The sequence below is a fragment of the Ambystoma mexicanum genome, chromosome 11 (genome assembly GCF_040938575.1).
Source record: "Ambystoma mexicanum isolate Mex_15411 chromosome 11, UKY_AmexF1_1, whole genome shotgun sequence".
Taxonomy (NCBI): Eukaryota; Metazoa; Chordata; class Amphibia; order Caudata; family Ambystomatidae; genus Ambystoma; species Ambystoma mexicanum.
The window spans coordinates 1,054,695,586-1,054,712,235 of record NC_090934.1 but is presented as its reverse complement, the minus strand read 5'-3'; the positions used below and the strand labels follow the sequence as shown (position 1 = coordinate 1,054,712,235).

Sequence of the window (16,650 nt, the reverse complement as noted above, 5' to 3'; positions counted from 1 at the left end):
TTTTATCGGTGAGTGAATGGTGGGTGAGTGAGTAGGAAAGTGATTGTGTGTGTGTGTGTGTAAATGTTCTGGGTGAGTGGATGCCAGTGTGAGTGTATGTGAGAGAAGGTATACGGCGAGGGACTGGTGGGTGAATGGGTATGAATGTGATTGTGTGTGTGAATGTTCTGGGTGGGCACATATCTGTGTGGTGAATGCGCTGTGAATGAATGTGGGGAGATATGCATGGGTGGGTGAAAGGGGATGCCTGGGTATGTGTGTGTGTAGGCTCTGGGAGACTGGGGATCACTGAAGCATTTTTGCCACATCTTTTATTGACTTTGCATGTTTGACTGGTATTTATGGGCAAAGCCAAGTTCATGTGTGTCATTACCTGTCTAGACTGGCATATTGATACAGCCAGTTTAGCCATTTCTTACTGTGGCATGGCATTTATTACTCAGCATCTTTGATGAAGCAAGCATGATCAGTGATATTACCGCGCTAGACTGACATTTTTGTGTAGCGGCCTGTATATTTCTTACTGTAGCATGACATTTTATTAACTGTGCATCTATGATGACACAAGGATAATACGTGTTGTTATGGGTCTAGACTGGCTTACATTGGAACCAATCTGGACATGTTTTCTTATGTGATGTCACTTTTAATGGACAAACCAACCGGAGTATTTTCTTACATAGGAGTACTGGCATATATCGGCAGAGCCAGCTTTGTGTCTACTGCCAATAATGATGCTATTAAAAACATCTCAAAGTGAACATGAGTATGTTCTTATATGGGAATACTAGCATATGTTGTGGGGCCAGCATGGAAATGTATGGGCACAGCCAGCATGAAAATGTTTTTTATACTGCCATATGTTGAAGGGACAATGTACTGGGAAATGTGCTTGCGCACTTTTGTTGACTTGCATCTATTATACGTTTTTCACAAGTTACCCTACACCCTACAAAACCAATTGCAAACTGTCTGGCATTTTATCCAAAGCTTCACAGAAAGTGTGCTCTGTAATGCACCATTTTAACCCATTATTCAAAACATGTTCTCATGGGAGGGAGAAGAATCCCCCCGAACCTCCCTCACATGTTTTCTTTAGTTCTGGCCCCCTCGCTATGCTCAGTCGCAATCACATACTTTTGCCAAATATTTACACCCTCCAATAAAACAACTCATCAACCACCACCGGTGGCTGGTATATTTTTTGGACCAGGCACCACCCCCTTCTTTCTACAGTAGGTGAAACTTTAAGCTTTGATTAAAAAACATATTTACTTCTTTCACTTGAGTAGTGCATGCCCCTGCAGCTCGAAAAGTGCAGTGCAATCTTCATGGACATTGCACACACTTGGTGGTCTGGGCTGGCCGGGGTGTGGCATGCCCAGTGCTATATATGGGAGCTTGGGGGCAGGGGATCAGGCCCCCAGATTCTGTGCTACACCACTGATTGGGCTCTGCTCACCTTGAATGCATTTAAGTGTGATGTGAATGGTTGAGAGGGGCTGCAAGCTTGACCCAGACCCTGCTCTAGTGCAACACTGTTTAGGAAAAAATGCACTTGACACAGAGGCCCTCATTCCAAGTTTGTAGGTAGCTATGGCGCTATTTGCGCCACGGCTGCCTCCAAACCCGGGTCCCTGTCCGGTCTGGGTGAATGAGAACTTACCGGGACGTGCGGACCCGGTAAATCCCCATTCACCCGACCATTCACCATTCCCATTGAGCCCCCTTAGGGCTCAATGGGAATGGGGAAGGTGCTAATTACGGGACTGCTAACAGCAGGCCCGTAATTGGCGCCCTGGTCCCTTAGCGAGACCCGTAAAGAACGTGTGGCCCGACCACACGTCCTTTGCGGTTCCCACTAAGGGACCTCTGAATTGGGCAGTAAGGGATTACCGGCACCGGTCTTCTTACCGGTGCCCAGTATCCCTTACCGCCCAACTCGGAATGAGGGCCAGAGTCTCTAAAGTGAGAGAGCCATGGAGTGACCCACCCCTGCCCACTCAACTCCTTCTTGGAAAGGGATTTGTGCAAGCTTCATTCACGGGCCCGTCCTGGGGGGGTCATTGAATAATGCACCTCGCACATAGAGCTCTAAAAATCGTATATGCATTGAGCCCCACTCTTGAGAGAAATGAAGGCCCCATACCCACACCTCATCTGGGTAAAAAAGATTGAAGAAGAGTCATGTATCAAAGCCTAGGACATTGAGGTATTATGTTTGTCTCTCGGTTGTGGGGGACAATATGTGGTTGCTTGTTACAAAACTTAAAGATAAATGCACCCGGAGACAGATGGCCTCAGCTTATACCCACATAATAGGTTTCTTATATCGTAGTGGAAGCTGACTCATAGATACATTTATAACCAGGGAATTTTGCTGATACTAAATCCTGGTCAATGATTTCATGTTCAGGTCTTGCTTGTGCAACAATTTGCTTCTGAGTAAACAGGTCAGTGCTTTTTTGGTTTGTTTAACACATAAATGCCACAGATAACAAGTACTTCTGTGTAGATTGATCTATAGATGTTTCATACACTAGCTGTAGCCTCCATTAGAGATTCTGATTATCCTGATACAAGTACTGCATTATGTATGTTTTACATATAGGCCCATGTCGAATTTGGAAAATGACATTCCCTAAATGTGTCACCGTGGACAAATCAAGCCTCCCTCTGTGCCTTGGTTCTTATATTTGGCTGAAATGAGAGTGCCTGGAAACACAGTTGTTAGATGCATATGAAGGTTGTGTGCCATCACTTCCCGTGATTTCACTTGGGATGGGGTTCCATGAAATCACTTCCTGTGATGTCATCAGCAGTCAAGGGTCGTGTGATGTCACGTCCGCTACGCCTGGCATTTTGGTGAAATGACGTCCCTATCGACCACAAAGGATGTCGCTTATAGTCACACAGTTACAGACAAGCACCCATGTGTGCAGAGCACCATCACCGCACATTTTGATTCGATTGGGTCTCAGATGAAGATTGGTATCACAAATGTGTGTATCACATGTGTTGGAGTTTTAGACAAAGGGGTTCAGTCCACTTGTCAGTTTTTTCATTGATGTGAAGCTTATATTTACACAAATGAGTGACGGTGAATGTCATCCCCATTGAAGGTAGTAGCCACCTCAGCGGTTGTACATGTGTGCTCCACCACACCTAAATCAGCATCTGTAGTCTTTGTGCCTATAGCCTCAATATAGTTACAGGCAGATCGTGTGAGCTATTCCATTGGCATCCTGCGGGTCAATGGTCTGAAACCCTTGGCTCTATGGATTTGTTTTTGACTACATATCCTATCAGCCCTAGCCAGCATAGTCAATGGTAAAGGATCATGAGAGTTGTAGTCTGAAACAACTGGAGAACCAGAGGTTGCACCCCCCTGCTGCAGGTGTTGTTCTACTTCTTAGTGAAAGCACACTTTGGCCAGTCCCTTCATGCAGGCATGGCGATGTGAATTCGGGCAATAGTCTATGCTGTCAGTGTTGCTAGGTCTGGAAAAGATCCGGGGCTACACTAACGTCAGGATTGTCGGGACTCAGGGCTAGGTCACCTTTTGGTTGTAGACCCTGAGATTATATCTGGGGCTACAACCAAAAGACCCGGGGCTATAGCCCCCTAAGCCCTCCCGCTAGCAACGCCTCTGGAGTCCACCATTCCATGTGGTTTGTCACTTTGTTCACAGATGCGGGTAATATGAAGGCGGTGAACGGTGACCTAATGAAGAAAGGCTTTTGCATAGTAACTCTGGTACTTCAAAGGCTGAGCATTTCTGCCAAGTGGCCTATGTTGGGGCTTTGCCAAGCATCCATCTCTTCTTACTTTTCTTCACTTTACAAGTCAAACAGTCACAAGGACTAAACATGATAAACAATCTGTCAGTGGAATTTATCCGGTCTAATAAATTCCAGCAAAACTAGAGAAAGCAAAACACCTCCTTTTCAACATTGCGCCTTTTTCTCCGCAGGTCAATCTCTGTGAAAATTAAATATTCCCATATTTAAATTCTGTGGTGCACTCTTCCCCAGCTGGGGTACTTGGCAACAATATTCCATGGGCTTAGGAAATAAAGCACATTCTATTGAAATGCACAATGCCACTCATTTTAGCAAAAGCCGCAAGAGTAGCTTTTGTTATTAACACACTGTGTTGGCGCAAATGTGCCAGCAGGGAGGCGGGCACAGCCAGTGGAAGCGATGCCTTAAAGGGTGGCAGGTTAACACTCTCAGCTCTGACAGCCCTCCGGCAAGGCAAGCTTAGACAGGATACACAATATGCACATGGATGTTTCTGGAACTGGATGCTACCCACTCAAGATCTCGTGGACCAGTAACACAAGTAACCTTCTGAAGCTAGTGGGTCCGCCTTGCCCTCGATACCTGCATAACCACGCGGTCACCCTCTGCCCCCCTGGATTTAAATCTTTATAATGGTACCCTTAGTAGTCTTTCCTTATTATTGTATGCTATCACTCTATCACTTTGTGCTAAAGTGCTACGTGAGTTTGGCACTTTATAACTCCTCATGATGAAAGCTTTTATGTTCTTGCTGCACAACCAGATTCCAGAAACTTCTTACCGGTGCAAGAGCAAAGTTTGCACGGTATTAGCACTAGGGCAAAGTTTGCCCTATTTTTAAAAACACTGGAACACATTAAAAAAACCATTGCAACTTGACATGTGAAGTTTGGCATATTAAGAGCACAAGGGCTAAAATTGCCCTAGTGATAAAAAGATGCATTTTCACTACATTTTTGCAACAGGGCAAAGTTTTCCCTAGTGCTAATTCGGAACAGTATTAGGACTAGGTCAAACTTTGCCCCGATACAAAAATGCTTCAAAAACGTATCTTTTTAGCACTAGGTAAATGTTAACCCTGGTGCTTCTAATATGCCAAACTGCACTTGTTGAGGTGCAATGTTTTTTTAATGTGTTCAGTGTTTTTAAAAATAGGGCACACTTTGCCCTAGTGCTAATATCGAGCTAACTTTGCACTCGCACCGGTGCCAAGTTTCTGGAATCTGGCCCCTGATATCAGAGCAAGACTTTGGGGTCGGCAAGTCCATTGCATTCTCTTATTCACGTCTATCCCACCCACCTGCTGCCCAGGCCATTTGCACAGCAGCAGCAGCTCTGAGGCATGGCAGTAAAACAATGACTCACTTGTGGACTCCCCCCAACTGTTAAAATTCGTAAAGGTTATGAAAGGAAATGGCTGCTAGGCCTCCCCGCTAGAATTAGCTGGGAAAGTGAGTACACAGGTGGAAAGTGCACCCGAAAGGGGAGATTATTCTGCTTAGTAGCATTACAGTCAATCTATAGCAGGCTCTTATCAATATAATGTGAGATTTATCACCTGATTCATTTAGATAGTCTGCTCCGTGTCAACCATAATGAATGCCTTTAGAAGTGAAATTTGATGGCTCTCAATATTCATTGATAAAGGTTTGAAATCGCAGCAAATACATTTAAGGTGGATGGATTCAGAGAACAGCCCTGTTAAGACATGGCGCTGTGTTTAGGTAGAATGATGGATTGACATCAAGAAGATCTCTTGATCAAGAGCTCTTATCCTTCTATACTCTGTCTCGTTCTCTCCAGTCTTCCTCTCACTTTAGACTTGTGGTTCCTCGTCCCTGTGTGCCCAGTCTCATTTCAGATCCTTTGAGCTCCTTGCTCCTCTCAACTGGAACGCTCTCCCACTTTGTCTATGGTCTATCACTGTCTACTCTTTCTTTCGTGCCTCTTTAAAAAAGTACCTACTTCAACATTCCTGAATGATTTTTATATGGATTTGATTGTTTAATTGCTTATCCATTTGTATTGTACGGTATCCTGTTTTAATTGCTGGCTTAAGGTTGGACCTAGCGGGCGTACCGGCAACCGTGAGCAGACCATGTCGAATGCACCAGCACCATTCACGAATGGTGCAGGTGCATCCGGTCTCTCCATTCCCACTGGGAATGGGGAGCAATATTTTCAGGCATCCGGGAATGGGCAATTACCAGGTCCGCCGCAGCTGTAGTGCCCTGGTAAGTACCCATACCCGGGCGCGGTAAAAAAATGTATTCCAGCAGTCTCATAATGAGGCCCATTGACATCATTTTGGCCTCACACATCATTCCTATGGATCTTCTTGAGGGCATACCAATAGGTGAAGCTAAATAGTTACACATTGTCCAGTGTCTTTTTTGGGGGGATTCAATCTACCATGGCATTTGCTCAATAAAACAGAGATTAGAGCCAGTGGTGCAAATTGACTTTTTCTAACTGGGTGATGCCACATAGCAAGGGAGTAAGGGTGGGGGGTTATTTTAGTCACCCCCATAAACATTTGCCTCTCAGCACCCCAGAATATGATTTATAAACACCTGGAAAATAGCAAAATGTCTTACAATGTTGTCAGCAAAGTAGAAAATGTGCACACCTTTTAAAACCCCAATAAATTCACATCAATATGTCCTGTGCAGTGCAACATTGACATGGGATTTCAGAGAGCTTCTGCTCAAACCCTCAAGTGGACTTGCGGGGAAGTATCACCGTTCAAGTGCCAGCCCTGACATGAACATACGGAACACACTGCAGCATTCAAAAATATATATAACATGCACCAGAATTCCCCAGTATTGAGGAGCTGCACCTGAGATCCAGGGAGGCATTTTTTTTGCCGGATCCCAGATCCGAAGAATATCCGGTCAAATGACAGCACTGATTAGAGCCCCTTGTGGCAAGAACTCGTGGCCGTTTGAAATCTGGGCGGACCCAGCAAAGCATGTGGACTTTTTGTCGATGACAAGGTAGTGACTAAGCGCTGCTATGGTAAGCAGTGTAAGGATACATTGGGAAAGTCCACCAAGACATTGACAATTAGAGTCTATTGAAAAACATTCCAATAATACTTATTTAAGCTAGGGTGAATAATCATGCATGTGATGTTTCATATGAAAGGCATCTGCTAAATAGAGGCCAGCATATGTTGTAACTACATGAAATGATAGTGTGGTTCACAGCTTATCTTCGTTCAGGTTTACATAGGTGACACAAGCCGGTCTGTGCTGGTGGAGTCACTCTGAGGAGGATTTATTAAGGGCCCATACATGTGGCCCAACCAACCAGCATGCTGATGCCCAATACCAAATCCTCCACTTATACAGACCATATCCAATGCCAACCGTAGGTTTTAGAATATGTACCCCGCCCTATACCCCTGCATGTATCTCTCCCATTATTGTGGCAGCAAATGGACACAGGCGGAGCATATGGAAGCTTACAGGGTCATGCTAAGTGAACATCCGGTGGCCATTGGATCGGTTTCATGCCATAGCCATGCGGGGGGTCTGGTTTGCCCGATCTTGACTCACCTGTTCCTTTCTTGCATGTAAATGGCAGATGGTAGTTACAGGGGACATCATTCCACTCCCCGCGCTCATGCCAGATCATCACAACGCAGTCTTCTCCGACAGCAAAGAAGTTATCTGGCTGGTTTGGCCTCCAGTTTTCATATTGCTTCAAGGAAAATTAAGAAACATTAAAAGCAAGCAACATGACTTGGCATAGCTCTACAGGTTGAACTAATCTTCCCCCGCTCTGCCATCTTCTAGTCACCCATCCTTTCCCATTTTAATTTTTTTATAATTCCAACCACACTTACCTTATTGTGGTGGAAGCACCGCTGTGCACTGCAGCAGCTTCACTCCTTCCCGGTTTTCCGCTGCCATGGTAATGGAAGAGGGGCTCTGTACAGACCCACGCCAAGTATAACCATGGTGGCCATCTTGGTAAAGTATTTTCATTCATTGAACGGGACGCATGCGGCGTCCCGTTCAATGAATAAACATACTTTCTGTTTTAGCACCATGGGTAACCGTTATGCTAATGGCGTTAGTATCCTGTTTCATGGCCTACACTGGGGGCTAATGTCCCTGAGCCCTCATTAACTCAAGCAAAGGCTTGAGCTGTCAACTCAGGCTGCCCGGCCATTAGCTCCCGGTGCAGCCCGTGAAACGGGTTACTTATGAAACATTTGTAGATTAACAAGTGGTCAAGTTTCAGTTTTAGGTCCTATTTTAAACACATAACCGACCAAGATGGAAATGAGTCCTCAGACTACCCTAGATGACCGTAACTCGCAAATGTAGCATAACAGACACCAACCAGGTATACAGCAGGTGTATCCCCACACCTCACTGTACACCTTGATCATGTCACAACAGGCTACATGCCAAAAACACCTGGAAACATTCTCTACATGCAGATCCTGTATGCTTACAATCTGCATGCAGCAATACAGCTGCAAAGCTATCTTGCACAGCTACCTCTGCTCCTAGTAACCATACCCTTTCTCTTGCAGACAGGAAGCGCCAAGAGGCCAGGAGAATTGCAGAAGTTGTGCTACATAAAATCCATTAACATAAAACAGGGCAATGTAGAAGTTTTGACACTCACCGTCAGTGAGGCTTTGAGGTGTGTGCGTTTGCCTAAGAGAGCACAAGATTACAACCTGAGAGTACCTAGAGTATAAGGGCCTGATTCATGAACCTTTTTTTTTATCAAGGTGCAAAGTGACTTTGCACTGGTGCAAAAGTGGTGCAAAGTCACTTTGCACTGCAAAAATACTCTTTTCACTTGAAGGACACATCTCATTTTCTTAACATCTTAAAGGAGAAGGGCCCCCTACGAGGTGATGACATTCTTGTGTCCTTTGACGTACAGAGCCTCTCCACCTCAATTCCTCATGATGGAGGTGTGGAAGAACTTGAATGGATATTACTTCAAGAGGAGAACTGCCACGCAGAAAAAGTGTTCATTCTTGAACTTACCAGGATAACACACTGGGCCTCATTACGAGTTCGGAGGTAGCCATGCCATTTCTAGCGGCATGGCCACCCCCAAACCGGTACCGGGTCTGGGTCCTGCAAAAGGGGATTTACCAGGCCATTCCGACCTTGGAGCGCCCGGTAATTCCCTTTCGCAGAACCCAGACCCGGTACATCCCCATTTCCATTTGAGCCCCCCATAGGTCTCAATGGGAATGGGGAGGATGCTAACAACGGGCCCGTTAATGACGGGCCCGTTCTTAGCATCCTGGTCTGCTAGCGGGTCCTGCTCTGCATGTCTGGTTAATCAAGCATTACAGAAAGGACAGCAAGGCAAGGCATCCATGCTCATTCTCTGACACCACAATTCTACAGCTGCAATACGACTAATGCAAGTCATTGCACCTTATGCAAAAAAGAGGACTTCTCAGTTTCTTGACATTTGCATCTTCTCCCTGTGCCTCCTTTAAATGAAATATCTTTCCCAGGTAATTAAACAACAGTTTGTGGGTGTGGAACATACTGCATTTCAATGACTGCACTTGACTGGTATTGTCAGAAGTATATTCTTAGAAAACAGAGATGGGGTAATGACTAAAATGTAAACATTATGCAATGACGGATCACGTGAGGTGAAGTCCAAAGCATCAGAAGGGCTAAATAATGAGTGACCATGATCCTTAACATGTTAACCCTTAGAGCGGATGTTCTTATGGCAATCTCATACAGTATTAACCAATGACATGGCTATCTCAGTTTTGTACATGAGCTTTGGTATAGCACTGAAACTTTGGTTCTTAGTCATTACATTCTCAGGGGTCTGCAACATGTAGTTTACCAGATGTTTTGGACTACAACAGCCATGACCCCTCTCCATTCCATATGATGTTTTGAACTGATTGAAATTGTAGTCCCAAACATCTGGAGAGCCAAAGGTTGCAGACCCGTGCATTCGCAATTATGAGCAAATCGTTGTGAATGTAAAACATTTTCTTTCAATTTTGACAATACATTTTCATGACAGGCATAAATAAAAGAAAATGCACCTTTGCTTACACCCTTATGAATTTGAAAAAGTGCAGCTAATTTTCAACACTTTTTAAAGAGCTCAACACATTCCTGCTCTTGTCAACCCATAATGTTTATAAGCACCATATGTGATTTCCTAAGACAGGGGTCTTCAAGCATTAGTTCGAAAGATATTTTAGACTACAAATCTCATCAGCCCTAGTCAACATAATTAATTGTGAGAAATCATGGAATTCACCATCCAAAATATCTTAAGACCAACAGGCTGCCAACCCCTGCCCTGAGACAAGGGTACATTGATGAGGTGGATGTACAACACACGCACACAGACAGTCTCTCATTTCAAGCAATGGACTTACCAGTGGGAGCCCATCAGACCAACGGAAGTCATGCTGGATCGTCTTGTCATTGAGCCCGATCCACTGATAGTCTTGTGCATTGTCTATATAGAAAGAAAGAAAGGATTACATACATATGAAAAGAGAGACATTACAGTCTTGTGCATTGTCTGTAGACAAAGAAAGAATGGATTACACACATATGAAAAGGGAGAACTGATAGTCTTGTGCATTGTCTATGTACAAAGAAAGAAAGGATTACACACATATGAAAAGGGAGAAATGATAGTCTTGTGCATTGTCTATATACAAAGAAAGAAAGAAAGAAAGCATTAAACACATATGAAAGAGGGAGAAATTATGGTCTTGTGTGTTGTCTGTAGAAAAAGAAAGAAAGGATTACACACATATGAAAATGAAAAGGGAGAGCTGATAGTCTTGTACGTTGTCTGTAGACAAAGAAAGCAAGGATTACACACATATGAAAAGGGAGAAATGATAGTCTTGTGTGTTGTCTATATACAAAGAAGCAAAGGATCACAAACATATTAAAAGGGAGACCTGATTGGCTACTCATCCAAATCCAGGATGCATGGAACAACCCCTCTTTTTAAAGTCAAGAGTCTAGCATACATTACTGTGTGCATGTTCCTCCCCCTGCATCACTGGGTAGCATTCCATTGAGTGTTTGATCTCAAATAGCTTCTCTTCGCAGTCATAGAGGTAAACAACGACACTCATTGGATTTTAGTTTGCCTAATAGAAATCAAACTGTTTATTCACTGATGTACTGACATCAGAGTAAGCCTCTTTCGAAAAGTAACATTTGCTATAGACTGCAAGGTCAGGATAGGTTCAGCGCAACATGCCCATAGTCATTGTGTGAGTGAATGAGCTAATGGGTAAGCCCAAGCGTGTGAGCTAGGAGGTTCTAGTTTTAATCACGCGAGAGGTTGTGGATATGGATCCTGTGGAAATAGTACTCTCTTTCCTTGTAATGCGCTTCCATGGGACGGGGGTTGAAATCCTGCAATCCAAATGTTCGAGGGAGAAAAGACAGATTATTTTTCTGAAATACTCTTCAGTCTTTTCTCCCCAGAAAATGTACAACTTGGCCCCTCCCCCACCCACACATCCACCACACCCCCACACCCCTATTTACCTTGTGTCCCTGCAACGCCTGTTCCCTTTCACTTTCGTGATCGGCGACCGGCACAGCAGGGTCCTTTTTTTTTTTTTTGTTGGGATGGCTGCGGGGGACACCTTTGCAACCTGACTCACAATATAGTGAGCAAGGGTGCGGGGGACACCCCTGCAGCCCGCTCAGCCCCTTGCACTGAATGCTTCATCTGGTCAAACTTTTCACCGTTCGGAATTTTTGAACACCTGAAATTCGGGCAAATCACGCATTCGGTCATTTCATTTCGGTCATTTTAGCTGATTCCCTTCCATGAACTGCCCACTTTGAAACAGCCAACTTTCACAGACGTTAATAATAGTAATACTTAGTTGCTCCGAAAGAAGGTTTTGAACAGTGCTAATCGTATATCTATTTACATCTAGCTACGTCTCATGCCCTTCCTATATTCTATTACATGTACGTCCATTGTCTTTTATCACATTTAAATCTGATCACATGTCAACTGTATCGAACAAGCTGTGATATTTCATTTGTCACTGGACATGCATGCACATTGTTGGATTTAATACAGCTAGAAGAATGTTAGGCCACCAAGATTATTTGGTACAAATTACATGGTAAGTACTAACATAGGATGTCTCATTGGGCCGATTATCTGCTGATATTTGTCTTGTATTCTTAAAACAAATGTGCCTGCCTGCCTTAATATTAACAAAAGGAGTTCTTTGATGTGGGTCTTTTTTGTACATCCAATGAACCATTTAAATTGTGGAATTAGATTTTAATTTGCATTGTGAGCAATTCGACCATCTGCATTGTTGCCGTGCGCTCGCCTGGGAATTTTGAAATGTTTAATTAAATGGAATGATGGTAGACCAACCTCAGGAACATGTGTGGGGCTAATCCACACACATGTTCCTATGCTCACACCACAACAAACGCCTAGACCTGTGTACTCTGGGTACACAGCCTACAGGCACAGTTTGCCCTGTCATATTTAGTTCTAATGTTACAGCCAGGAGTACACTATGTCATCTTCAGGAAAAGGGAGGACCAAGCTTCCTCCTGCCATGGCCACCCTGATTAACTAACACAGACTCCATGGGTCCACCCTACTCTTTTTTGTTATGCCCTGCAGCTGGTGGCAGAGATTAACATATCAATTAGAGGGTACTTCAAACAGGGCCAAATGGGGTCTGTCAGCAGAGGTTAACAAAGGAGACTGGAAACCCAACAACCTTTCATATGTAACTGTGTCAACCTGAAGACAGCTCCCGCCCTCAGTATCAATTACAATGAACTGGCATTTCTGGGGCTGGTGTTTACAGTAGGACACCCCGGTAGGGGGACCCCTTTCATAAGGTACCAGAATGTGGTTTGCATGAGCCAGAGAGTCTGGTCTCACTGCAGCTTCAAGGAAGACCTGCTCCTTTAATCAGGAGACACAGAGAGTTCCATTAACCAGAGAGACTCGTTTATCAACAATAGACAGGAAAATGGGTGGGAAATAATAGCACACGTTTTCACCCCTTTACCTTTCCTGTTTCAAAGCACTCTGGTTATGATATCACACGTACAGGAGATTGTTGGTAGGCACCATAGGTTTGGCTAATTATGGTAGGCTAGCCTACACCAATCACTGTTGCCCACTTGGCTTTAAAAGAGGACTGGAGCCCTTATTTAAGCAGATCATCTGAAAACGTCACAAGAAGTAAGAAAGAAGAACTCATCCTTGGAACCTGGCTGAAGGTACTGCCTGCCTTACAGCTTCCGCCAGTGAAGGAAGGTCAAGACATCCAGAGAGGGAAGCAAGATCCCTCCCGTAAGCATCTACCAGGGAACAGAGGGAGATACAGAACTCAGATGACCATCCAGCCGCTCCATAACCCGTACCCAGCCAGCACACAGCATGCCATGCTAGGCTCTGAAGCAAGCTTCCTGGAAAGGAAACGGCAGAAGGTCTCTGAACCTACAACCAAGGACAAAGCAGCTGCCTGCAACACGCTCCACAGCTGTGGGCCGTCCTCTTTAAATGACGACACAAGCCCATTGAAGAAGCTGGGAGAAGTGACTTGATGAGCATCTACTGATGTCCGCCTTAAAGGACATTTTCGAGCTAGTCAAGTTCCTCGATCTGCAACCGAAGGCAATGCTGACTGTTGTCAAGCCGCCCTTCGATTAAAGACATCTGAGACGTCTCGCCCAGTGCTTCAGAACCGCTGATCAGCAATGAGACAACGATTCCTGATGCAGAGGTGTTGTGAAGGTCAGGCTGCAGCCATTGGTCCAGGTTTGCTCACTGAATTGTCTTGCCCGGCATAACTGCAGCTGACTCCAGTCTCAAACTCTGTCACAGAAGCCTGCAAAGCACTGAAATCGACTCGATCCTATCGAGCACCAAGAATACCAACTGCAAAAGGTGTAGTATTGTTCTGTCCCCCTGGTCATTCCCAGAAGGCCCCTAGAGACATACTAAGACATATTGCTCCCTTTGTGCTGAAGCCAAGAAACCCTTACAAACTGATGTGGTTATAGCTACCCTCCTGTCAGTATCCTGAGTGCACCCCTTTTCCTTATTTGTAACTGTCTGTCCTCTGCATTCCTTTACAGTCTGGGTTGTATTTTGTAGTGTTGTTAGACTGTCTGTTGTATTTAATAAAGCAGATATTTTGTATACAGCCTTGACTAGACAGTCCCTTTTATCACTGGGTAATAATTGAATTTTCTCTGTGTTGCAACTAACGAACGTCCACAACCTTTTGGAGATAATCCTGCCGTGTCATCCCGGTTAACAAAATTGGACAAGGGGGTTATAATTTGCTTGTTATTCCCATCTGTTCGGATCGCTTCTGGTATATTAGAGTTCTGGGACTGATTGATGGTTCAGAAACCGATATTCACCCCTGGACCACTGCTATCCCGGAAGTTGATTCGTTACATGCATGTATGCATGAAGGGAAGGGTTTGTTTAACCTTAGGAGTTGTATTTTAAAATCTTACAATGCATGGAAGCCTGCTATATCTGTATAAATACCTTCACAAAATATTCATGGTAAAGGCAAGTTGGGACATCGCTAATCACGTGTAATAAGAAAATGATATTACCCAACTGCAGTAACGTATTAGAGTTGGGTAGTGAGCAGTACCATCACAATGCTTCTGCCTAATCCTGTACAGAGCAGAGTTCCAGGCGCCACTTGACAATTCACAGACATTTCTTGTTAAGGAGACATTTATGGTCGGATATTTAGGGCCTGATTTTCAAAACTGTCTTCAATGGGTTTTTCCCATGTTAAAACATGTTTATAAATCAGGCCTTTCGTGCAGTGCTGGAGGTGTATTGCCACGAAATGTGTAAGCCAGGGACCACACAATGCAAGGCAGATGAACTCCCATAAAGTGGTAACGTGGTGGGGTTCACATTTTGTATTCGCACATGCAGCTTTTGGCACAGCCAATGAATTTGCTCGAATAGCAGGCTTTATATGATGTTAGAAGCCTACATTCTGAGTAGCCTGTTGACCTCTCTGGCTTACCCACTCCTCCACCCCACCTCTTGCACTTTCAGAACTTTGCCTTCCACCGCACACCAACCTAATCCATCTGCCAAGTTTACTTGCCCCTTTTCTCTGCTCCGCACCCTTTCCTTGCTCTTCTGCCACCTCCCACGGCCGCCATGGAAGAGGCTCCCCCTCGAGCTGTTATCTGACAATTGTATGGCAGCCATCTTATTTGTATTTATTTATTTATTTAGATAAAATATTCATTGAGCGCTCTGTGTGATATATTTGTGTTAACCACTCCGGGATAACTTTGGGGATGGTGTGAGTGTAATCAACCCATTTATCAAACTATGCTTATGAGCAGGACCACTGAAACGGAAAACTGGGGTGTTGGTATTTATTTATTTATTTAGTGCTAGTTATCATGCCGAGTGCAAAAAAGATGGTTCAGAGCCCTGTGCTTGAAACGGGTGGGAAAAGGGGAAGGGATGCGCTCAAGTTCTGCTTTTTTTTAACGACAGGAATATCCTCACTTTTCTATCAAAAGAAGGCAAAATATAAACTTAAGAGGCAAAATAGGAAGGCAAAACCAGTTCTGTTTTGTTAGAACATTTTAGAATAATAAAAATCAGGGTAGCACACTCTATTAACGTTTCTAGCATAAACGTAGTTTCCCTTCAACACTTCATACATCTCGCACTTACTGTTGACAAACTCCTGTTCTTCCGGGTTGTGGATGCTGGCCAAGTGGGACTGATGATTTCGACACAGTGTTTCGGCATCGACCCAGGTTTCTCTGTCGGGGAAGTGCTTGTAACAATTCCCCTGGAATTTGGTCCATCCTTCTTCGCATATCTTCAGATCTGGAATGAATTGGAAGAGTATGAACAGTCTAAGAAGAGAGACCAGTGTGATTCATGGACTCAGGCATGGCTGTTCGGATAATAGATTGGCCGATTTGATTCTATTAAACTTCACACTTATTGTTAAAAGCCATGGGGTCAAGTCGGAACTATGTTTCTCCGACTAACCATTGACTTAAATCTAGAGTGGGCTACTTTGAGTCACAAAGAAACTACTCTATGTAACTCCAAGCTCACCCTTCTCCTGACTTCTGGTGTGTCAGCAGTGAGTCAGAGTCATTATCAGTAACTTATTGAACCTCAACTGAGTCAATTAGACGTCATTGCTAGTAGAGTGCTATCATTGCATTTTGCCCATCTAGTGGAGGTCCTTATTTGATGAGCAGGGGATTTAGAACTTGTGATGAGAGTCTGGATTATCTGGAGTCTATAGTTGGAGAAGAGACAAGACGCAGCAAGCTAGAGCAGTCCTAAAACCCCCGTAAAAGAGCCCTCCTCTGCACAAGGATCCAGAATTATAATAGAGGCTATGACGCGAAAACCTTGACTAGAGAAAACCTCTTGCGTTAATGGCTTTTAGGTAAATACCATTGATGTATATCTATCTATGAAACAAGGACTCATTCAGTTTCTTCATGCTATGATGCTATGTTCTCATTAAAGTTTGTGAGTCTGTAAAATGCTTTGCATCATTAAAGTGGAGATCCAAATAATAGCACCCACGGGTTATCCTTTCCCTGTTTGTGAGTGGGCTGCTATTGAAAGTCAACCATTGGGGTTGTTGAGTTAAAAAAAAACGCAACCATCTGTTGTCTCTCAAACCACAGTCACTCTTTGGTGCTTTTCTTTCAGCATGCTACTGACACTCTTACTGTAGACTACTAAAAGCACCAGTCTGTGCTTGATGAGACTACACCACCTAGGAGGCACCTTGATTGAATATCATGTATTTCCT

At 44.2% G+C, this 16,650-nt stretch overlaps 1 protein-coding gene across 1 annotated transcript in view; it reads right to left on the bottom strand.

Annotated features, from left to right (window-relative positions):
* The window catches only part of ACAN (aggrecan), a 234,340-nt gene that overhangs the window by 9,741 nt on the left and 207,949 nt on the right, over positions 1–16,650 (bottom strand). Inside the window, exons 14-16 of the mRNA XM_069624296.1 lie at positions 15,537–15,695; positions 10,210–10,292; positions 7,367–7,511 (exon numbers count right to left, since the gene is read on the bottom strand). Coding sequence (XP_069480397.1) covers positions 7,367–7,511; positions 10,210–10,292; positions 15,537–15,695 — 387 coding nt within the window. The remainder of the gene's footprint in view (positions 1–7,366; positions 7,512–10,209; positions 10,293–15,536; positions 15,696–16,650) is intronic.